Source organism: Cebus imitator, unplaced genomic scaffold, assembly GCF_001604975.1.
Source record: "Cebus imitator isolate Cc_AM_T3 unplaced genomic scaffold, Cebus_imitator-1.0 Scaffold76, whole genome shotgun sequence".
NCBI classification, from domain to species: Eukaryota; Metazoa; Chordata; class Mammalia; order Primates; family Cebidae; genus Cebus; species Cebus imitator.
Window position 1 is genome coordinate 10,540,440 of NW_016107391.1, and position 24,443 is coordinate 10,564,882.

General features: G+C 37.9%; 1 protein-coding gene across 1 annotated transcript in view; it reads left to right on the forward strand.

The window, feature by feature from the left end:
* The window catches only part of FNIP1 (folliculin interacting protein 1), a 152,582-nt gene that overhangs the window by 107,701 nt on the left and 20,438 nt on the right, over positions 1 to 24,443 (forward strand). The window contains exons 10-13 of the mRNA XM_037739958.1: positions 11,192 to 11,388; positions 12,233 to 12,402; positions 17,130 to 18,549; positions 19,377 to 19,545. Of these exons, the coding sequence (XP_037595886.1) occupies positions 11,192 to 11,388; positions 12,233 to 12,402; positions 17,130 to 18,549; positions 19,377 to 19,545 (1,956 nt within the window). The remainder of the gene's footprint in view (positions 1 to 11,191; positions 11,389 to 12,232; positions 12,403 to 17,129; positions 18,550 to 19,376; positions 19,546 to 24,443) is intronic.

Consider the following 24,443-nt stretch of genomic DNA (forward strand, 5'->3'; position numbering starts at 1 on the left):
AGTAGAGACAGGGTTTCACTATGTTGGCCAGACTGGTCTTAAACTCCTGACTTCATGATCTGTCTGCCTTGGCCTCCCAAAGTGCTGGGATTACAAGCATGACCCACCACACCTGGCTGAAAAATATCCTTTATTGCTTAAATACATTTTTTCTGCCATCAAATTCTTTCAGTTTTTGTCTGAGAAAGGCTTTCTCTTTCCCTTTTGAATTATTTTGCAGGATACAGAATTCTAGATTGTTGTTTTTCTTTCAACGTTTTAACCATTTTTCCCTAGTCTCGTTTTGTTTGCATAGTTTCTAACAAGAACTCCAATGCAGCTCTTACTCTTTTATAGGTAAGGTTGTTTTTGTCTTTCTTAATTCTATTAAAACTTTGTCTTTGGTTTTCTGCAGTTTGAGTATGATATATATAGGAATAGATTTATTGGTATCTGTCCTGCTTGGTGTTCTGTGAGCTTCCTACATCTATGATTTGTTGTCTCTTAGTAAGTTTTTAAAATTCTGAACTATTATTCATGTATTTTATTTATTTCTTCTTCATTTTTTATTTATTACATGTTTACTTTTTGTAATTGTACCACAGTTCCTGGATATTATTTTTCATCCTTTATTCTCTTGGCTTTTCACTTTGGGAAATTTTTATTGGCCTATCTTCAAGATCATTGATTCTCCTTGGTCTTGGCCAGTCTGTTGATGTGCCCATCAAAAGCATTCTTCATTCCTGCTCCTTTTTTTTTAATTGCTAGCATTTCCTTTTGATTTTTTTAATGACTTTCCATCTCTCTTTGCATTGCTCATCTGCTTGCATGTTGTCTGTTTTAAACATCAGAGTAGTAATAATCAAGTATATAATTATGTAAAATAAACATTTATCATAATTTTCGATTCCCATTCTGATAATTCTAAACTCTTTGCCAAATTTGTGTTTGATCCTGATGCTTTGTCTGTTCAGACTAGTTTTGTGGCTTTCTAATTTTTCATTGATAGCTATATATGATGTGTTAGGATATAGGAACTGAGTTTAATAAGATTTTAGTATGAAGTTTTATATTTACCTGGCTAGGAGCCTTGGATGTGTTTAATGTTTGCTCTAATGTTAGTTGTGGATGCCAGAAGCTTCGCTTTCCCATAGTTTCTTTGTTTTTTAATTTTAAACTCTTCTTTCTTTGGTTTTACCCTATAACTATTTATTTAAATGGATTCTGTGTCCTACAGGTCTTTTAGTTGTAATCCACTGTTGTTACACGGGAGCTATGTTGATATGGTAGGAAGGTGTTGGGAAGAGGAAGGGAAAATGTTCTGTAATCTTATAATTAAATCTAATTTTTTTTTTAGTCTGAGTTTCTGGGATGTGACCTTTGGAAGTATTTCTTAGCGGCCCCCCTCCCTTCCGCCCCCCTTTTTTCTTTCCAGAGGCCAGCCAGGAAGGCTAGTGGGAATTAAAGTTGTCTAACTGCCCTCTCTCAAGTCAGATAAGGCTCTGGTAAAGTATTTTCTTTGGAGGACAGACCTTTGTTTTGGTGAATGTTCTAGGAATATTTCAAAACTGTAACATAGCCAGATGTTTCTCTGATTTTCAACATGAAAATCTGATAGTACCCCATGGAAGTGGGGAGGCTCCCTAAGACTAGGCCCCTAGGAGTTTTTGTCACTGAGAGGTAATTCACACTCAGTCTTCATCAGTTACTGTTTAAGTGTTCCTACTGGCTATTGGTTCTAAAGGCTTCTGCTTCAGGTAAGTTGTCATTCTCTGTATTTACCTATTTTTTCCAGTTTTCAGGGTGATGGTTTTCCCTCTGTCGTCAGTTCAGTGATCGTAACTAAGAAAAGACATTGATTTTTCAGTTTCTTCAGTTTTTTCTTTGTTCTAAGAACAAGAATAACGACTTCCAAGCTTTTTACAGGTCAAAGCTGAAATTGGAAGTTCAAGTATTTTTAAATCAATATTTTAATTTAAGAACACATTGAACTGAAGTAGGATTTAAAACTTATTGGAGTTAAAAACTGAAATTGGGCCACGCATGGTAGCTCATGCCTGTAATCCCAACACTTTGTGAGACCAAGGTAGGTGGATCATTTGAGTCCAAGAGTTCAAGAGCAGCCTGGGGAACATGGTGAAACCCTGTCTCTTCAAACAGTACAAAGATTAGCCAAGCTTGGTGGTGCATACCTGTAATCCCAGCTACTTGGGAGGTTGAGGCAGGAGGCTTAGTTGAACCTGGGATGCACAGGTTGCAGTGAGCTGAGATTGCACCATTACACTCTAGCCTGTGTGACAGAGCAAGACCCTGTCTCAAAACGAAAAAACAACAACAAAAACCCACAACCTAACTTGATCTAGACTTTTGTTTGGTATTTAAATTACATTATAAACCTATGCTTTAAAAAAAAAAAAAAAAAAAAAAGACATCAGGTACTCCTGTCACTAGAGAAGTATAATGAAAACTATTTACCAAACTCTTAAGAGTTTGAATCAGTGGGTATGAGGCCTGGCATCTATATTTCACAAACTCTTTTGGAAATAACTGTCTTAAACTTATTCAAGGGCCAGGCTTGGTGGCGCATGCCTGTAATCTCAGCCCTTTGGGAGCCCACGGAGAGAGGATTGCTTGAATTTTTGAGACCAGCCTGGGCAAAAAAGCAAGACCCTGTGTCTGTTGATAGCATAACAGGGTGACTGTAGTCAGTGGTAATTTAATTGTACAATTAAAAGTAACTAAAAGAGTATGATTGGATTATTGGCAACACAAAGGATAAATACTTGAGGTAGTAGATGCCCCATTTACCCTAATATGATTATTACACATTATATCCCATAATTTATCTATGCTTACAATGTACCCACAAAATTTAAAATTAAAAAAAAAAAAGACCTCATCTCTATAAAGTAAAAATTTTAAAAGTAGCCAGGCTCAAGTGGCATGTGCCTGTAGTCCCAGCTACTCAGGAGGCTAACGCTTGGCAGGATTGGTTGAGCCTAGGTATTCAAGTTTGCAGTGGGTTACAATTGTGCCGCTACAGTTCGACTTGGGTGACACAGTGAGACCACATCTCTTTAAAAAAAAAAAAAAGGACAAAACTTTTCAAGGAGAAAAATTACCACATTGTGTCTTTCTTCTGTGCTACTGTAATGCTACTATAACCCTTGTCTTATATAATTTTTGTTCAACTCTTGGTAGGGATGTCAGAGTCAGCATTTGAGAGAAGTTTTGTATTGAAATTAAGAGCAATTTCTGATTATTAAGAGAGCTTGTATATGTAAAGGAAGGCATTTGTATGTTTAATTGAAAGCAAGACATTTTGAACCTAATATCTTGATAAACTAAAATATTATCAATTGGGTAAAATTGGTTTTTTCGTATTCCTAATGGTTTATGACAGCTTTACTCTGTACACATTCCTGTGTAGCCCAGTGCATCTGCCACCAGGGCATGTGCTATTTACATTGCTGGGAGATTGAACTTAACGACAATTCAAACACAATTTAAAAACAATTCACACAAAACTGGAGTGGGTTCTCTACCTATAAAATAGGCCTCCTATGAATATAAGTAGTATTTGAGAACTATGCAAAGTTATAGCCTTGATTTTTCTAAATTTAATCAATAGTTTTAATTTTTAAGTGGAGTGAGGCAGGACTGCTTGAAAGCTTACTCAAAGATTCTTAAGGAGCCAGGTGCAGTGGCTCACGTCTGCAATCACAGCACTTTGGGAGGCTGAGGAGGGTGGATGATCTGAGGTCAGGAGTACAAGACCAGCCTGGCCAACATGGTGAAACCCTGTCTCTACAAAGAGTACAAAAATTAGCTGGGTGTGGTGGCAGCTGCCTGTAGTCCCAGCTACTGGGAAGGCTGAGGCAAGAGAATTGATTGAACCTGGGAGATGGAGGTTGCAGTGAACCAAGATCACACCACTGCAGTCTAGCCTGGACAACAGAGCAAGACTCCGTCCCGCCCACACACCCCCCCAAAAAAAAAGATTCTGGAGACAACAGATGCTGGAGAGGATGTGGAGAAAAAGGAACACTCTTACACTGTTGGTGGCAGTGTAAATTAGTTCAACCATTATGGAAGACAGTGTGGCGATTCTGCAAGGATCTAGAAATTGAAATTCCATTTGACCCAGCAATCCCATTACTGGGTATATATCCAAAGGATTATAAATCGTTCTGTTATAAAGACACATGCACACGTATGTTTGTTGCAGCACTGTTTATGATACCGAAGACCTGGAACCAACCCAGATGCCCATCAATGATAGACTGTACAGAGAAAGTGTGGCACATATGCACCATGGAATACTATGCAGCCATAAAAAATGATGAGTTCGTGTCCTTTATAGAAACATGGATAAATCTAGAAACCATCATTCTCAGCAAACTGACACAAGAACAGAAAACCAAACACTGCATGTTTTCACTCATAGATGGGTGACGAACAATGAGAACAGTTGGGCACAGGGAAGAGCACAACACTTACTGGACTAGGTAGTGGGGCAAGGGGAGGGGCAGTGTGGGGGCAGGGAGGATGGGGAGAGAGAACACCAGGAGAAATACCTGATGTAGGCAACTAAGGGGCGGGGGGATGGAGACAGCAAACCACCGTGGTGTGTATGTACATATGCAACAATCCTGCAGGATGCAGGATTGCACATGTACCCCACAGCCCAAAGTACAATTTAAAAAAAAAAAGATTCTTAAGGGTTTTGCTTCCCCTAAAATATATTATGCTACTAATATAAAAGAAATGTGCAATGAATGATCAAATGAATTACAAATTTCATTTGTAAATTTTTATTTTTGTGGTTTAAGTTGTTTTTGTTTTGGAGACAGGGTCTCACTCTGTTGCTTCGCAGGAGCATAGCTACTCGAGGATAGCTCACTGTAACCTTGAACTCATGGCCTCAAGCGATCCTCCTGCTTCAGCATCCCAAGTAGCTAGGACTATATATATGCATACCATGCCTGGCTCATTTTTTAAATATGTTGTATAATGGGGTCTCACTGTGTTGTCCAGGCTAATCTTGAACTCTTGTCTTCAAGGGATCTTCTTGTCTCAACCTCCCAAAGTACTGGGATTACAGGCATGAGCCAGCATGCCTTGTCTGGTTTAAGCTGTTTTGGTTTACTTTGTTTACACCAGAATTATTAGAAATATGTTTTCAGTAGTTCTTTTTGCTTATTTGCTTGAAATAATCCTTCAGGATTCTTTTTGAGTATCACATTTTGTGTTAGTATAAGGCAGTGAATCTTTGCCCTTGAACTTGCAGTTAATTATACTGTTGGATTGACAGATTCTTTTCTGCAGTCACAAGCTTTGTGGCAAAGGCCAAAAGTCTCTGCTTGGGCTCTGAGGAAACACTGTCATTATAGGTTCAGCTGAGGTTACCAGAATAGTAAATATTATCATAAGACTCCTTCCAAACAGGATACTGATCTTGCTCTTAGATTTTAAAAAACATTTTTATTTTTCAAAATGTTATTTAAATACTTGTGAGTCAGTTGCTATGGTATTGGTTAGTGTAAATGGCCTAGACTTAGAATTTCAAGATTACCTGGAATTTACAATGTGCAGGTTATAAAATCTATGAAAGTATATGTCATGATTGTGTGCCTTTCCATTTGTATTGTTTAATTATTTTGCTTCAGTTACTGTGCAAATCTGAAAGGTTTATTAAATATTCTTATAGTATTTCATAATAATTTTCAATAGAAATAATTTTCAATAGAAATGCTACCTGTGTAAGCATTTGCACATATACAATTGATATTCGCCATTTGTGGATTTTGTATTTTAGAATTCACCTACTTGATAACATTTATTTGTAACCCCAAAATACATTTGCAGTGCTTTTGCAGTAATTTGTGTACCTGTGTAGAGCAGTGAAAAATGTGAGTTGCCTGACGCACACGTGCCCAGATTAGATCAAACAAAGTCTAATGCTCTGCCTTCTTGTTTTAACTCTTGTACTGTTAACAAATGTACTTTTTTGAAATTTATTTAGTGCCAAGTTTTTCACATTTTTCTGCTTTTTGTTAGTGATTTTGCTGTTAAAAATGACTTCCAAATGTAGTACTGAAATGCTGTCTGATATTCAGTGTAAGAAGATTGTGATGCACCTTACAGAAAAAATACATGTATTAGATAAGCTTCCTTTAGACATTATTTATGGTGTTGTCAGCCATGAGTTTAATATTAATGAGTCAACAGTATCAAATAAGGTATCCTTAAACAGAGAGGCACATCAAGGTGTCATTTATTGATGTGTTGATGAAAATGTAACCAAAGGCTCATAGGAACCTGTTTATTTTCCCTAGGGGCAGTGGTTTAGTGTTTGCTAATTCGATGCTTGAGTGGACTAGAACGTAACTATTTCACATAATGAGAATAGACCCTGCAGTCAGCCCTTTATATCTGTGGGTTTCATATCTGCAGATTCAGCCAGCCTCAGATCAAAATATTTGAAGAAGAAAAAACAATAAAAATTACAATTTAAAAACACATTAAAAAACCGATGCAGTATAACAGTTATTAACAGCATTTACGTTGCATTTGGTATTATAAATAATATAGAGATGGTTTGAAGTATACAGGAGGATGTGCATGGGTTACATGCAAATGGTATGCCATTTCTTAGGGGATTTGAGTATCCACGGATTTTGGTAACCATGGTGATTCTGGAACTAATCCCCCCAGGACACTGAGAGATAAATGCACTTCTTAAATTAAGGGATTATTTAAAATTACAATGACATATTCTTTAAAGTAAATGATTATTTGAGATCAGGTGATTAATAAATTTGGGGTAGTTGAGAAGAGGAAGGAAATTATTTACATGTATACAGAAACCTTGAAAGCTGGCGAAGCAGGAAGCATGTTTAGTTAGCATTGCTGCCTAACAAAGTCTTTAGATTTTTATGTAGACGCTAGGCATATTGAAGAAAACTAAGTCATGCCCACAGTTTTCTCCCAACCAAAGGAGTCTTTCATTGCCAGGGCACAGGCTGAGAAAAATAAGGGGACAGATTACTGAAAATACTTGCCTTTCTTATCATTGAATGACAGGGCATAATTATTAGTGGGGACGAAAGAAATGATTTCTAGAATAAACCATTACTTCTAGATTATATTTTTTATTTTTTTGAGACGGAGTCTTGGTCTGTTGCCCAGGCTGGAGAGAAGTGGTGTAATCTCAGCTCACTGCAACCTCTGCCTCCCAGCTTCAAGTGATTCTCATGCCTTAGCCTCCCAACTGGCTGAGATTACAGACATGCACCACCAATGTATTTTTATTAGACACAGGGCTTTGCCATGTTGGCCAGGCTGGTGTCGAGCTCCCAACCTCAGGTGATTCGCCCACCTCAACTTCCCAATGTGCTGGGATTACAGGCATGAGTCACTGCATTCGGCCATTACTTCTAGATTGTTAATGACAACAACATAGATTTGTGTATAGTGAGAGGCACTGTTGTGTAATTAATTTCTTTGCCTTCTTAGTACTTGGTAACACTCTGACATCACAGCACATATAACACTAAAATAGTAAAGCAAAGGTCCTCAGTGGACCACTAATAGCAGTGTTTGTGATCTGGCTCTGTCCCATGGCACACAGACTTATAGTAGATAGTAATATGCTGAAGAAACTCATGAAAAACTCTTAAATGGTCAGCTTATTTATTTATTTATACATTGTTTCTTTTAATCTATAAGTATATGCACATGGTTAAACAAAAATTTCTGAAAGGTCTAATAATTAAAAATAAATGAGCCCTATCCTACCCACCTCATTCTTCCTGGACACATTCTCTTTTTAAATATTAGTTATTTCTTGTTATTTACCTCCTCATTATTATTATTATTATTATTATCATTATCTTGAGACAGAGTCTCAGTCTGTTGCCCAGGATGGAGTGCAGTGGTGCAATCCTGGCTCACTGCAACCTCCGTCTCCCCACTTAGGTGATTCTCCTGCCTCAGCCTCCTGAGTAGCTGGGATTACAGATGCGCAGCAGCATGCCTGGCTAATTTTTGTATTTTTAGTAGAGATGGGGTTTCACCATGTTGGTCAGGCTGGTCTCAAACTCCTGACTTTGTGATCCACCTGCCTTGGCCTCCCAAAGTGCTGGGATTATAGGCCTGAGCCACTGAGCCTGGCTGATTACCTCCATATTACTAAAAAGTATACATAACGATGCTATTTCTTTGATATATCAGTTTTAGATCATATTTATTTTCTGCCACGATATATGAGTTTACACCCGTTCCTTGGTCCTTTATGCTCTCAGTATGGTTATAGCACCATCATGTTCTTCAGCTCTGGTACTTTTTTTTTGTTTATTTTATTCTGTTTTCTCTCTGGAATCCTTATTTTTTTAAAGAAATTGGCACTCCTGGATTGTTCTGTGTTCCTTTTTTTTCATATTTTCCTTTTTCTGAATGCTTTGTTTTTCTATCCTTTCTATGCTTTTTTTCATTTCAGCAAATGTTTGTTGCTTTCTTAATTTTCGGATAATCCTTTTCTATGAAAATTAGATTTTCTACCATATTCTTCAATTTTAATGTGCATTAGAGTTTTGTGTAAAAGTTTTCTTCCATTGTGTACATGATTTCTGTTTTTCTCTGGATTCATTTTGTATGTGTGTATTCTTTCTGTTTTTGTCTGTTTCTCCTCTTGGAGGCTTTCTTAGTGTTTTTGGTTGTGCTCTGTAGTTCAGAATGAGTTATCAAACTGCAGGTTGGGAATTCTGTGCGTAATCAGGCTTCTGACTGGAGACCTTCACTTCAGGCAGTGTTTTTCAACCTTTTTTCGTTATCATTACCTGAAGAAGCATATTTAGATACTTTTCCCCTAATCTCTGCTCCTCCCAGTACCCCATGAAGATTTAATACTACGAGATATACTCTGTGTCTGATTATATACTCTGAAAGATACAAATGTCAGGAAGGGTTTTGAAAAAGTCATTCTTCTGGGCCATTCAACTGCTGTATTTGCCTTCTCCTGTCTGTAGTCATTTTCTGGGGAAGCAGAGAGGAGGTAGGGAGCTGCCATCCATTTATGGACTTTGAATTAGTCTCCCAGTTTTCAGTACTCTTTCTTAACTCCCACCATGACTTTGCCAAGAATTTGTGAGTCTTGAGCCTCTTCTTGTTTTAGGGGGCCAAATTAGCTCCCCTTTGTCCATGTCTCCCTCTGTGATACTGTAACCTTGTAACTTTCTCTATTCTGCTACTTCAGTCACAATTCCACCCTATGTTTTGTCTTCCAGAATTTCGTGAAATCCCTAATTTTAATTTTCAGTAATAGTTCCTTTCCAGTTTTTTTTTTTTTTTCGTTCATTCATTAACTTTTTAAATAATAGAGACAGGATCTTGCTATGTTCCCCAGGCTAGTTTCGAACTCTGGGCTTAAGCAATCATCCTGCCTCAGTTTCCCAGAGTGCTGGGATTACAGGTGTGAGCCACCACACCCAACGAGATCCTCTCTAATTCTGTGTGTTGCACTGGTTTATCCGTTTTCAAATGTTTAGGTGCTATTGAGTTGGGGCTTCAGACACTGAAGAGAGGATAAATATTTGTCTTCAATTTCCCATCATATCTGGACATCCGTAATAAGCTTTAAAAACAAACATTTTCATATATCCCTAGTTTGTATTCTAGTTGTATTTGCTCTATAAAATACCTTTCTGTTTATTTAAAACTTCTTTTTAATGATTGTATGTTCTACAAGGAGCTCATTAAAATGACCTGTTTTTATTGCTTCTATCCACTGTAATATATCATATTTATATTGTTTCAGATTCAACAAAACTTTAGAGGCAAGATAATTCTTTTCCTTTTTTGGCTTCTAGGTGTTAGACAATTATACTGAGGTTGATATTAGAATTTGTGGAAATCTCAGAGAACTTTATAGAGTAGTATTGTACAATGCAATCTCGGCTGTCAGCCACACGTGGCTGTTTAACTTAATTGAAATAAATTCACTTCCTTAATCATACTGGTCACATGTCATGTGTTCAGTAACCACATACAGCTAGTGGCTACCATTTCACAAAGTGAAGGTTTCCATCATTGCCAGGCTCTACTAGACAGTACTGTTTTAAAAAGTAGAAAGTAGGACACCATTCTGTAGTGTCTGCAAGATTGACTAGTTTCTTAAGCCTCAGGCTTTTTCAGGATTTTCTTAGTCTAGTGAGTGTATAGGGCTTTGTTGAACAGATAATGATGTAAAAAGAAAGTAATTAGCATCTTGAAAGTATGCTTTGAAGCCTTCAGGAGAAAGTACAATTCACAGGACTAGCTATTGTGTAAATTAGTCCAAGAGACAACCAAGAAGTCACTATACTAATTGTGTGATAATCTTTTCTTTTGTTGATTCAAGGAAACACACTGTAGAAGGTTGAGAGAGTCATAAAATATAACATGAATGAATATATAGTGCTCTCACTGTCCTTAAGAATGTTACTGGAGTCTTAGAATCGGCAACAAAACAATGGAGCTAAACTATTGTTTTGAGTGGGTAGATGGATAAGCTGTTACCTCATTTAGAATATTTTCCTTTTGTATATGAAATTGATTATTTGCAGTATACTTAGGTACAGCATACCCCTTAGAAATGTGGGGCTGGAAAGACCTTTAGAAATTATCATCATATCCTTTCAGTTTACAGATATGGGAAACAAATGCTTAAAGTAGGGAAATTATTTACTCTAGGGCACATAGTCACTGGTAGGGAGAGCCAACACCAAAACCAGCATATTTTGAGAACATTCTGGTGGTACTGTGTTGTTGACAAGGAAGAAAGGACTTGGTTCATTGTCTTTTCTCAAAAGCTTTAATAATCTAGGTGTGAGGCCCAAGCTGGCAACATAAAATTATTTTAAGAGTATGTAACTCTGGGGGGCCGGGCGCAATGGCTTGTGCCTATAATCCTACTGCTTTGGGAGGCCAAGGTGGGTGAGCCATGACATCAAGAGATTGAGACCATCCTGGCCAACATGGTGAAACCCCGTCTCTACTAAAAAAAAATGCAAAAATTAACTGGATGTGGTGGTGCACACCTGTAGTCCCAGCTACTCAGGAGGCTGAGGCAGGAGAATCGCTTGAACCCAGGAGGCAGAGGCAGTGAGCCAAGATCGTGCCACTGCACTCCAGCCTGGCAACAGAGCAAGACTCCGTCTCAAAAAAAAAACAGTATGTAACTCTGGGAACTGTAAATTTCATAATGTGTCTTCCTCTTTTTAGAACAACAATTTGTAATCTTTACACAATGCCACGAATTGGAGAACCTGTCTGGCTTACAATGATGTCGGGGACTCCAGAAAAGAACCACCTTTGCCATCGTTTCATGAAGGAGTTCACTTTTCTAATGGAAAATGCTTCCAAAAATCAGTATGAATTTATTTATTTATTTATTTATTTATTTATTTATTATACTAGCTAGCTAGATTGTAACCAAACTCAATTACAGATGTGGAAGAACCATCCATTATCTTTGGAATTATATTATTAATCAAGATTAATAATCAGAATTCTAAAAGATAATTAAATGATAGGGTATGGAAGAGTATCACAGAACCTTATGAATGAAAGCAGTGAAAATGTCTATAATTACGTAATTAAAATTCCTGACATATTATAGCATTCTCTGAGGCTTTGCATATTTTGTGAGTTGTATCCATTTATAGTTTTATTTCATAGAAAAGAGGTAGAAAACATGTAGGGAAATGCTGGGATTCTAATGATGCGTTTTTGATGTGATGTTTTATCATATTGTTGTCTTTTAACTGTTCATCAAGTCTTTGGAATCCAGATGAGTAATTCAGATGTTTTTATTCTCTTTGATGGGAGACAGAGTTTGCTTAATACTTTGCTTCATTTTCCCATTCAGTGATTTAGAAATGTAGGGACATGCTAGTTGATTCAGTAATGAATTGTGTGATTAAAAACTGAAAAGAACCCATAATTTTTGAAGTAAAATGACATTTCTGTTTTGTACTAAGAACTGCAATAGCTCTTATGAATGTTACCTTTATTTCAAGTAGTTTTTAACTCCTAACCAGAAGCTATTAACTTTCATTTTAATCCTGGTGTTATATACTCATCCTTTCTCCTCTCCATTTTTTGGTGCCATTTGGCCACATGAGCATCCTCTCCTTGCTTACTTTGTCACTACATTTTACCTAAGGTTTTGTGAAGGCAGATTGGAAGCTGATCAGATGTATTTTGTTTTCAGATTCTTGCCAGCTCTCATTACTGCGGTCCTGACCAATCATCTTGCCTGGGTTCCAACAGTCATGCCAAATGGACAACCACCTATAAAAATATTTTTAGAAAAGCATTCCTCTCAGAGTGTGGATATGTTGGCAAAGACTCATCCATATAACCCACTTTGGGCACAACTGGGTATGTAATCTGAAAACCGTTATACTGTGTATTAGACATTTTTGTAGCTATCTGTAGTTATTTTATACCAAACCCAAAAATAAATAAAATGTTCTCTTTTACCTCCTGCATTCTAAAGTTTCTCTGCTTTGCTTGTCCTTTCATGCCTGCCAAATTGTCCTATCCTCATTTTAGACCTGAAATCATTCCTTATAAATGGAAAACTGCAGATACAGAGCAAGAGGAGCAGGCTGATAGCTGGTTTACTAGTAACTTCAGATCTTCAGGGTGATTTGTGATTTTGTACTTTCTGTTAGGTACTTCGCAAGAAAGAATTTATCAAAAAGTCACCTGTGATACCTAAAATCAATCTGGTTAGGAGGGAAGCAGTTCACTGAGGTTTCTGTGGATCCACTTTTGTTCACTTGCTAAGTCATTTTGGAAAATGTTTCCCTTAGTGTTATGTACCACTAAACAGGTGGGGAACAGAGGGGAGAGTGAATGGTTGATAAGTTCATAGGTGATAGGAAGGCAGTGTAGCAGGGTGCTAAAGACACACGCTGTGGAGTCAGGCACACCACATTTGAATCACAGTTTCCTTATTTATAAAGTAAGAATAATAATAGATGATACATATGTTAAAAGGTGTAAAAATTAAATGAGGTAATACATGTAAAATGATTAGGACAGTATCTGGTAAACATAGCTGCTAATTACATATGCTGTTACTCTATTTGCTGTTAAATGATAAGGGAAGAGTAAGATGAGAACATTTTAGTGACTGCATAGTAACTTTCCTTAGGTTGCTTTGGTGATTGAACTTGCCAGCTGGATTATCATATGACTTATCAATTCATATAACCAGTCTCCATCCCTATTGGCTTTCTCCCTTGCTCCTACCCCACTCTTCCATTTTATTGAGTTATAATTGACATACAGTAAATGCATTTTTTAAATGGGGTCTCAGTCTTTCCCCCAGGCTGGAGTGTAGTGGCACGATCATGGCTGACTGCAGCCTCAATCTCTCAGGGATCAGATGATCCCCCTACCTTAGTCACCCAAGTAGCTGGGACTACAAGTGTGTACCGCCGCACCAGGCTAGTTTTTGTATTTTCGCCATGTTGCCTAGACTCGTCTCAAATTCTTAGACTTAAATGATGTGCTTACCTTGGCCTCCCAAAGTACACAATTTGGACCGGGTGCGGTGGCTCATGCCTGTAATCCTAGCACTTTGGGAGGCCAAGGCAGGTGGATCACTTAAGGTCAGGAGTTCGAAACCAGCCTGGCCAACATGGTGAAACCCTGCCTCTACTAAAAATACAAAACAATTAGACGAGCATATTGGTGGGCACCTGTAATCTCAGCTACTCAGGACCTGAGGCAGGAAAATCACTTGAACCCAGAGGCAGAGGTTGCAGTGAGCTGAGATCTTGACACTGCACTACAGCCTGGACGACAGAGCAAGAATGTGTCTCAAAATAAATAAATAAATAAATAATATAAAATACACAATTTGATAAGTTTTGGCGTGTGTCTGTGTGTCTGTGTGTATGCCTCTAAAACCATCACCACAATCAAAATGGTAATCATATTGCATCACTTCCAAACGTTTCCTTATACCTTTTTTGTAATCTCTTCCTCCTCCATCTTCTCCCTCTCCCCAACTTCCCAGTTCCTCTTCCACCATCCCTAGGCAGCCACTGGCCTACTTTCTATCATGGTAGATTTGTTGCATTTTCTAGAGTTGTATACAAATGGAATCATACAGTATATATTTTGTCTGACTTCTTTCATTCAATATAATTCAAATTCGCCTATTTTGTATGTATTAATACTTCATTCCTTTTTAATGCTGAGTAGTATTCCATTGCATGTACCTATTTATTTATTTATTTAGAGATGGAATTTCGCTCTTGTTGCCCAGGCTGGAGTGTAATGGCGCTATCTCGGCTCACTGCAACCTTCACCTCCCTGTTTTGAGCAATTACCCTGCCTTGGCCTCCCGAGTAGCTGGGATTATAGGCATGCACCACCACAGATGGCTAATTTTTTTGTATTTTTAGTAGAGATGGGGTTTCTCCATGTTGGTCAGACTGGTCTCGAACTCCCGACTTCAAATGATCTGCCCACCTCAACCTCCCAAAGTGCTCAGATTATAGGCGTGAGCTATGGTGCCTGGCCTGCATGGACCTTTTTAAAATCAGATTATTAGTAGTATTTTTTAAATTGGGACATTTAAGTCCTTTTTAAATTCTACAATCATTTGTTGACTGCCTAAGGCTCTGTGCAAAAAGCACAGAGGATATAAAGATGAATAATTTGGAAATTATCCTCAAGAAGTCAACAGTCTGAGACTATAGGTAATATATATGCAGACAACAATGATAATTCAAGGGGGAACTATAAGAGAAATGAAAAGTTTATTTAGTAGGAGTGCAATAGGGGAGCCTACTTTTGCCTAAGTGAGGATGCTTAGGTGGGAAGCTATGGACTGGCAGAGATACTAAGGAAAGGGACATGAGTAAAAAGTCAAGGTGTTAAAAGTGCAGAGTATATTCAGTGGTCCAGTTTAGCTGGGGCTTTGCATGAATAAAGATTATTTCTTTTTATGACTGCCAAAAAGGAGGATGAGTATGAGAAGATAGAGCTGGAAAAGTAAACTGGGAATCATGAAAGACTCACTGCATGCCAAAGCAATTTCAACTTACTTGGTAATTCGTGGGAATTGTGGGAGTAGTTTAGACCAGTGGCATGGTGATATTTGAGCCAAGTGTTAACCAGAGGAGAAAATTTATCATGATAATATTTATAGCATATATTTATTTGAGACCTATTTATATTTGTTCCTTTAAAAAGTGCGAGGGTTTTGTAAAGTAAAAATAGAGGTTTTTAAATGTGTATACTGAAAATTTGCAAAAATTGAATTTAAGTTTAAATTAATGGCTTTGTAGTCTCCGTTTTTTTGTTTTGTTTTGTTTTGTTTTTTCTTGAGACAGGGTCTCACTTTATCGCCCAGGTTGGAGTGCAGTGGTGTGATCATGGCTCGCTGCAGCCTCAACTTCCTGGGCTCAAGTGATTCTTCCACCTCAGCCTTTCAGGTAGCTGGAATTTCATGCATGCACCACCATGCCCAGCTACTTCTTTGTATTTTTTTGTAGAGATAGGGTTTTGCCATATTGCCCAGGCTGGTCTTGAACTCCTGGGCTCAAGTGATCAGCCCACTTCCACCCCCGAAAATGCTGGGATTACATGTGTGAGCCCCCATGCCAAGCCCTATTCTCCATTGTTTTGGCACTGAAATTATGGGTTTGATTTGAATGATAGCATAAATACAGAAAGGATACTGATAATTTCTAGTCCTGTCTCCCTCACCGCCCCTGCTTTTAACATAATGGCTGGTCATATTTAGAATGGATTCAAAAGTGAAAATGAACTGCATGGCTAAACTTGTTGCCCTTTCTTTTCCTTTTAGTAAACATGAGTCTCTCTCTTTCTGTCCTTCCTGGCCTATCCTGAGTACCCAACCCTTTATGGAATGGAAGGGTAAAATAGGCTTATACTAACATGGGAGCTGGTGGCGTGGGGTGCTGGCTAAGGGAACAACAGTTAAAGTGTGGAGATATGACATTAAAAAAAATTTTTTTTGAGATGGAGTCTCACTGTTGTCACCCAGGCCAGAGTGCAGTGGTGCAATATTGGCTCACTGCACCCACTGCCTCCCAGGTTTAAGCAGTTCTCCTGCCTCAGCTTCCCAAGTAGCTGGGACTACAGGCACCCGCCACTACGCTGGGCTGATTTTTGTATTTTTAGTAGAGACAGGGTTTTTTTTTTACCATGTTGGCCAGGCTGGTCTTGAACTCCTGACCTCAAGTGATCCACCCCTCTCAGCCTCCCAGAATGCTGGGATTACAGACATGCAATCCGTGCCTAGCCCCAGAGATATGATTTAAATCAGGAATGATTAGGTGTGTGGTGTGACTACTTTAGCTTTGCTCCATTTTACCGCTACTCCTTTCTTCTCCTTACAAGCCAGCAGATATTGTGCTTTGTCTTTTCTTGAATGGACACGGCTACAGAATCCTTGTGTACATAGTACTTCAGGCAGTACTTCCCTAACCAGGTAAAAATGCTCTGCATGGAGCCTGGCTTAGAGAATATTCTTGGGATATCTGAGTTTCAGAACTATTTGCTTAAGGTTCCTGAACCATAGCCTTTGTTTAAGGAGGAAATCAGAAAACCCTTAAATTCACCTTTCTCTCTGGTTAAGATTATTCATCTCATCTTCCCAACCTTGAATAGTCACTCATCTGTTAAAGAACTAAGAGTAAGGGAAGGCGTGGTGGCCCATGCCTATAATTCCAGCACTTTGGGAGGCCAAGGCCAGAGGATCGCTTGAGCCCAGGAGCTCAAGACCAGCCTGGGAAACATGGCAAAACTTTGTGTCTACCAAAAAAAAATATGAAAAAGTAGTCAGGTATGGTGGCATGCACCTTTAGTACCAGCTACTCAGGAGGCTGAGGTAGGAGGATCACCTGAGCCTAGGAGGCCGAGGCTGCAGTGGGCCATGATTGTACCATTGCACTGCAGCCAGGATGACAGCATGAGACCCTGTCTCCAAAAAGAAAAGAACAACAGTAAAACCTAAACTACTATTCATATAGTAACAGTAGGTTTCTGATCATTAAAAACAGCCTACTTAGCTGTGTCAGTAAAGAATGTGCTTAATAACTGAGTTTTTTTCATTACAGGAGACTTGTACGGCGCTATTGGCTCTCCTGTACGGTTAGCAAGGACTGTGGTGGTTGGCAAACGACAAGACATGGTCCAGAGGCTACTTTATTTTCTTACTTATTTTATAAGATGCTCTGAACTTCAAGAAACACATCTTTTAGAAAATGGAGAAGATGAAGCCATTGTTATGCCAGGCACAGTTATTACTACCACTTTAGAGAAAGGTGAAATAGAAGAATCGGAGTATGTCCTTGTCACAATGCATAGAAACAAAAGCAGTTTGCTCTTTAAAGAATCAGAAGAAGTAAGAACTCCTAATTGTAACTGTAAATATTGCAGTCGTCCACTCCTTGGGCAAAATGTAGAGAACATTTCTCAACAAGAGAGAGAAGATATTCAAAACAGCTCTAAGGAGCTTTTAGGAATTTCAGATGAGTGCCAGATGATTTCTCCTTCTAACTGCCAAGAAGAAAATGCTGTTGATGTTAAACAGTACAGAGATAAATTAAGAACTTGCCTTGACACCAAGTTAGAGGCAGTTGTTTGCACAGGATCTGTTCCAGTAGACAAATGTTCATTGTCAGAGTCAGGCTTAGAGCCAACAGAGGAAACATGGCAGAGTGAGAAGTTGCTGGATTCAGATAGTCACACAAGCAAAGCAATGAGGTCCACAGGAATGGTTGTGGAAAAAAAACCTCCAGATAAGATTGTGTCTGCTTCATTTTCTTGTGAGGCTGCCCATACAAAGGTTACTTTCCTGATTGGGGATTCTATGTCACCTGATTCAGATACTGAGCTTCGAAGTCAGGCAGTGGTGGATCAGATTACCAGGCATCACACCAAACCACTGAAGGAAGAAAGAGGGGCTATTGATCAGCATCAAGAAACTAAACAAACAACTAAGGACCAATCTGGAGAGTCTGATACACAGAACATGGTTTCTGAAGAGCCCTGCGAACTTCCCTGTTGGAATCATTCAGACCCAGAAAGCATGAGCTTATTTGATGAATATTTTAATGATGATTCAATTGAAACCAGGACTATTGATGATGTTCCCGTTAAAACAAGTACAGATAGTAAAGACCATTGCTGTATGTTAGAGTTTTCAAAAATATTGTGTACAAAAAATAATAAACAGAACAATGAATTTTGTAAATGTATACAAGCAGTTCCCCAAGATTCATGTAAAACCTGCTTTCCTCAGCAGGACCAAAGAGATACACTCTCCATTCTTGTCCCCCATGGGGATAAAGAGAGTTCAGATAAAAAAATTGCTGTAGGAACTGAATGGGACATTCCAAGAAATGAAAGTTCAGATAGTGCCCTTGGGGATAGTGAAAGTGAAGATACAGGTCATGATATGACTAGACAAGTTAGCAGTTATTATGGAGGAGAGCAAGAAGACTGGGCAGAAGAGGATGAAATACCGTTTCCTGGGTAAGTAGGAAGTTTTCACCTATAATGGGCCCTATGTAAATATGTACCATTCTTTTGTTTAGTGTTCTCTGAAGGTTGGTATAAAAGAAGAGATCATTGTCCTAGATAGATCTCTTATTTTCATATTCTCTTAACTCATAAAAAGGATTAAAGCCTGAGCTCCAGAAACACCTCAGAAAGGTTTTATGAAGACCTCAGAGAAAAGTTAAAGGATCTGGTTACGATTTCTTACTGCTTAGAAGGCTTCAAGCCATTTAGGAGTGAATTATGCCCCACAAAAGGACATATTGCTGAGCCTGGCAGTTAGGGAGCACTAATCCCTGAGATGTTAGAATGGCTGTTAGAAATATATTTGGCCAAGACTAAGAAGAAAACAGAGAATGTATATTTTCAGTCAAGTATGTAAGAAGATTCATGCTTGAGAAATGTTACATACCCACCTTTGGACTTGTGAAGCATTTAATTACTTTGTTTTAGATGATTGTATTAAGAATGTGTTACAAACATAGGAAACAGCTCTCTTAAAGTCTGTTACAAAAGATTGATTCTCACTTCATTACTGAGTTGCTCCTCAGACCTCCTCTTGATAAGAAGTGTTTTATTTTCTGATAGAGCACTTGAGCCAGTTTTTAAATAAGGATGATTTTACTATTATTACCAGTTTACTCTTGATTTTTACCATTACCATTTATATAAGGATGATTTCACTCTTTGTATTAACACAGACTAGTATAAAATATGGACTAGTAGAGTTCACAATTCTTTTTTTAAATGGTTAAATATATTTATTATTAATTAGATGTCTTTTGGGGGCATTTTTCTTCCAGGTCGAAGTTAATTGAAGTGAGTGCTGTTCAGCCCAACATTGCCAATTTTGGGAGGTCCTTGCTGGGTGGCTACTGCTCATCTTATGTGCCTGACTTTGTTCTTCAAGGAATTGGAAGTGATGAGAGGTTCCGTCAGTGTCTGATGTCAGATTTGTCTCATGCTGTGCAGGTGAGTGACCTTCACTGTTCTTGAGTTTATTTAGAACAAACTCTGTTAACCAGCAGAACCCAAAATTGCCTTATATTTTTGGTCATACTTTTACAACACAATCCTTGTCCTCTGATTCCATTACTTTATATTCAGTGCCCGTTATCTTTCAGTCACTGTGAAAGCAAATAAAGTTCCAGAAATTTATCCACATGGGTATCAGAAATACAGAAAGTACTTTATGTATTCATGGATGTCCATCAACTAGGTTATTTACAGTATCAAAAATTTACAAATGCTTAAGTTTGAATGGAATTATTTTCTTAATTTCCGTTTCAGATTGTTCATTGTTTCCATATAGAAGTGGGGTTGGCTTTTGCATATTGATCTTCTGAACTCATATTAATCTATTTAGTTTTTTATATAGATTCCCTAAGGTTTCCTACATAAAGGCTCATGTTATCAGTAAACAGATAGTTTTAAATCTTTCTTAACAATCTGAATGCCTTCGTCCCCCCGCCCCCAACTTTTTTTTTTTTAATTCATTGCACTGGCTAGAACTTTCAATAGAATGTTGCATGGAAATGGTGACCATGCATTGCCTTATTCATGATCTTAGGAGAAGACGTTGCATCTTTTATGATTAAGTGTGACGTTAGCTGTAAGGTTCTTGTGATGCTCTTTATTAGATGGATGAACCCTATTTATTTATTTATTTATTTATTTTTGAGATGGTATTTCACTCTTGTTGTACAGGCTGGCGTGCAATGGCGCAATCTCAGCTCACTGAAACCTCTGCCTCCTGGGTTCAAGTGATTCTCCTGCCTCAGCCTCCCGAGTAGCTGGGATTACAGGCATGTGCCATGTGCCACCACACCTGGCTAATTTTGAATTATTTTGTATTTTTAGTAGAGACAGAGTTTCTCCATGTTGGTCAGGCTGGTCTTAAACTTCCGATCTCAGGTGATCCTTCTGCCTTGACCTCCCAAAGTGCTGGGATTACAGGTGTCAGCCCCCGTGCCCAGCCCCCTTTTGATTTTTATTATTTTTTTAACCCAATGCTTCTTTTAGAGACAGGCAGTTACCTTTTATTCCTAGCTTTTAGACCAGGGTGGGGTTCCATCCTTTATTCATGAGTGAATGTGGGCTTTTGGTCATATGCTTTTTCTGAATGTCTATTGAGATGGTATTGTCGTATGATTTTTCATCTTCAAATTATTAATGTCATGGATTTCATTGATTGATTTTTAGACATGAAGCCAACCATTGTATTCCTGGGAAGCAATCCCACTCTGTCATGGTATATAATTTTTTTAATATGGATTTGATTTACTAATATTTTGTTGTGGACATTTGAGTCTGTATTCGTGAGAAATGTTGCTCTTTTGTTTTCTTATGATGTCTTTGTCTAGCTTTGATATCAGGGTAACACTGGCCTTATAGAGTGAGTTGGGAAGTATGTCCATCTCTATTTTCTGGAAGAGTTTCTAGAAGATTAGTACTGTTTTTATTCTCTGAATGTTTGGTAGAATTCACTAGTAAAAACATCTGCATCCAGGCTTTTAAAAATAAGAATATTTTAAATTGCTGATTTAATTTCTTCACCTTTTATACATTTAGATTTTCTAGTTCTTCCTGAGTCAATTTTGGTAATTTTTGTCTTGTAGGAATTTATTAGTTTCATTTAAGTGGTCTAATTTGTTGAAATAAAGTTGTTTATAGTATAAACTTATAATCCTTTTAATTTCTATAAGGTCGCTAGTAATGTCCCCTCTTCTATTTCTGAATTTTATAATTTTGTGTGCGTGTGTGTGTTTCAAAAGGTGGGGGCTTCTCCACAAAGAGGTTCATTTGTGGTTTAACTTAAATTGTATATATTTTTTTGCCCATATGCATCAAGGATTAATAAGCTATGGACAGTGAGCCAAAGAGTCCTGATTTTTATAGATAAAGTTTTATTAGAACACAACCACAGTTATTCATTTATATACTGTCTGGCTATGTTCATGCCTAACAGCAGAGTTGAATCATTGAGACAGAGACCTTTCAGTCCCCAGACCATAAAATACTTTCTGTTGGTTTTTTGCTGCTGCTTCTTTTTCTTGAGACAGAGTCTTGCTCTGTCACCCAGGCTGGAATGCAGTGGCGTGATCTCAGCTCACTGCAACCTCCACCTACCGGGCTCAAACGATTCTCCTGCCTCAACCCCCCAAGTGGTTGGGATTATATGCGTGTGTCACCACGCCTGATTAATTTTTTGTATTTTTAGTAGAGATGGGGTTTCACTGTGTTAGCCAGAATGGTCTCCTGACTTCATGATCTGCCCTCCTTCGCCTCCCAAAGTGCTGGGATTACAGGCATGAGCCACCACACCTGCCCCCTTTGTTTTTTCTTCTTGAGACAGAGTCTTGCTCTGTCACCCAGGCTGGATGGAATGCAGTGGCTCGAGCTAGACTCACTGTAACTTCTGCCTCCCAGGTTTAAGCAATTCTCTTGCCTCTGCCACCACCTCCTGAACAGCTGGGATTACAGGCACCCACCACCACACCTGGCTAATTTTTGTATTTTCAGTAGAGACAGGGTTTCACCATATTGGCCAGGCTAGTCTCGAACTCCTGACCTTGGGTGATCCACCACCTCGAGCTTCCAAAGTGCTGAGATTACAGGCGTGAGACTCCATCCAGCCAAATCTGACAAATTTTGATCTGTTGTGTTTTCAGTTTCATTCATTTCAAAATGTTATTAAATTTTACTTGTAATTTCTTTGACTTGTGAGTTATTTGGAAGTATGCTATTTAATTTACAAATATGTATGGAATTCTTAAAAATTGTTTTGTTGGTTTCTAGTTTAATTCTATTATGGTTGGAAAACATACATTGTTCAACTCTTTTAAATTTATTGAGAATTGTTTTATGGCACTTGAAAAAAATAAATATTCTGCTCTTGTTGAGATGTTCTGTAACTATCAGGTCAAGTTAGATAACCATTATATAATAGCCTTATATAAGTATTTTATGTCCTTGCTGATTTTTGGTTTGGTTCTGCCATCAATTACTGAGAGTGAAATATTGAAGTCTCCAACTATTGTTTTGTTGGGTTTTCTGTTTCTCCCCTCAGTTGTACGTATCAGTTTAATATTTTGCTTTAATAACAAAATCTGGCCACCTCTAAATTTAAAAAGTTAAAAAAGAAATGGAGAGGCCAGACATGGTGACTCAGGCCTATAATTCCAGCACTTTGGGAGGCTGAGGTGGGTGGGTTACTTGAAGTCTGGAGTTTGTGAGCAGCCTGGCCAACATGGTGAAACCCCACCTCTACAAAAATACAAACATTATGTGAGCATGGTGGCGTGTGCCTGTAATCCCAGCTGCTGGGGAGGCTGAGGCATGAGAATCGCTTGAATCTGGGAGGTAGAGGTTGCAGTGAGCCTAGATCACGCCACTGCACTCCAGCATGAGCAACAGAACAAGACTCACATCTCAACCAAAAAAAAAAAAAAGAAAAGCGATGAAGAAAGCCAAGTGGGAAATTATGGATGAGAAAATGTGGCTCAGTGAGCAACAGTCAGTTGTTAGCCAATAAGGTTTAACCTGTGTCTGTAGAAAGTTAGCTAAGTTGTGAAGTTTGGTGTTTTATTAGATAGTAGAGGAATTATGGCAAATCTAGACAAAGTTTGTGAAAAAAATTCATCAGAACGTATGATCTCATATTTAAAGGCTAGTTTGCTCAGCTTTTGAATACCAATCAGATCAATATTTCCTGACCTACTGTGTTCTGAATATAGTGCCAATACTCCAAGGGATATATGTCTGAAAAAGAAAAAGTTTCTAACTTCAAGTTTTTTACTTAGCAACAGAGAAAATAGGCCAAGTGCATGAATAAATGTAGTACAAAACATAACAAAATTAGTGCCTGAGAAAGGTACTTGAATGTATTATTGCTTGAAAGGACAGAATTTTTATTATTTGGTGGTATGGATGCCCTTCAGCGTAAAGGAACCGTTTCTAGTTTTTCCAATGCTTCCCTCCCAATGCCTAACGTAGTGCCTACTATTTGTTGAATTACTTGGTTAAGGAATTGTACGTGAGTTATTCTAATGCACTCTGTGTACTCTTGTCTTTATGTCTTATCCTAGTTGCTTAGTCTCTTTTCTTCTTTCATCTGTACCTGTCACCAAACATAGTGTCTTTTGACTTTTACTCTGTGAAAGCTTGGCATTGGAAAGGCTTGCTGCCTCCTATTGAAGATAAAGATAACATTTTGATTTTAAGGGTTTCTACCTGCTAATTATTATAGGATGAATAATAATAATAATAGCATTTAGTATTTATTGTTGTTTTACTGTGTCCCAGGCACTTAAATGTGCTATTTCACTTAATCTTATAATAATCCTTTGAGATACTTATTATTGTTATCTCTGTGTTTCAGATATGGCTCAGAGAAGTTTTTAAGTTACATAGATAGGGAAAGGCAAAAACTAGAATTCAATTCTTACCTGCCTGATCTTAAGCTATGTTCTTAAGCTATTATGCCATGCTGTTACTAAAACAGATGAACAAAGAGTAATACAAATAGCAAAATCACCATTACAAAGTTTATAAGACTTTTATATTAGTGGTCCCAGGTCTGTTACTCTTAGATTCTTTCCAAGAGTAAAAGAAGGAACTATTTGTCTTTCTCCCTCTGTTTTAGTAATTGGGTTTCTAGTCTTTCCCTCTCATATTTTCATTTAGTCATGTAAGTATATTATCAAAACACTGTTATAGAAAAATTTGACAAAAAGGAAAATAACAAACTTCAGTCTCACCACTGACAGGTTGTTGAATTTTTTTATCAATCATTTTAAAGCATGTATAGGATTCCTTTTCTTTTCTTTTTTCTTTTCTTTTCTTCTTTTATTTTCTTTTTTTTTTTTTTT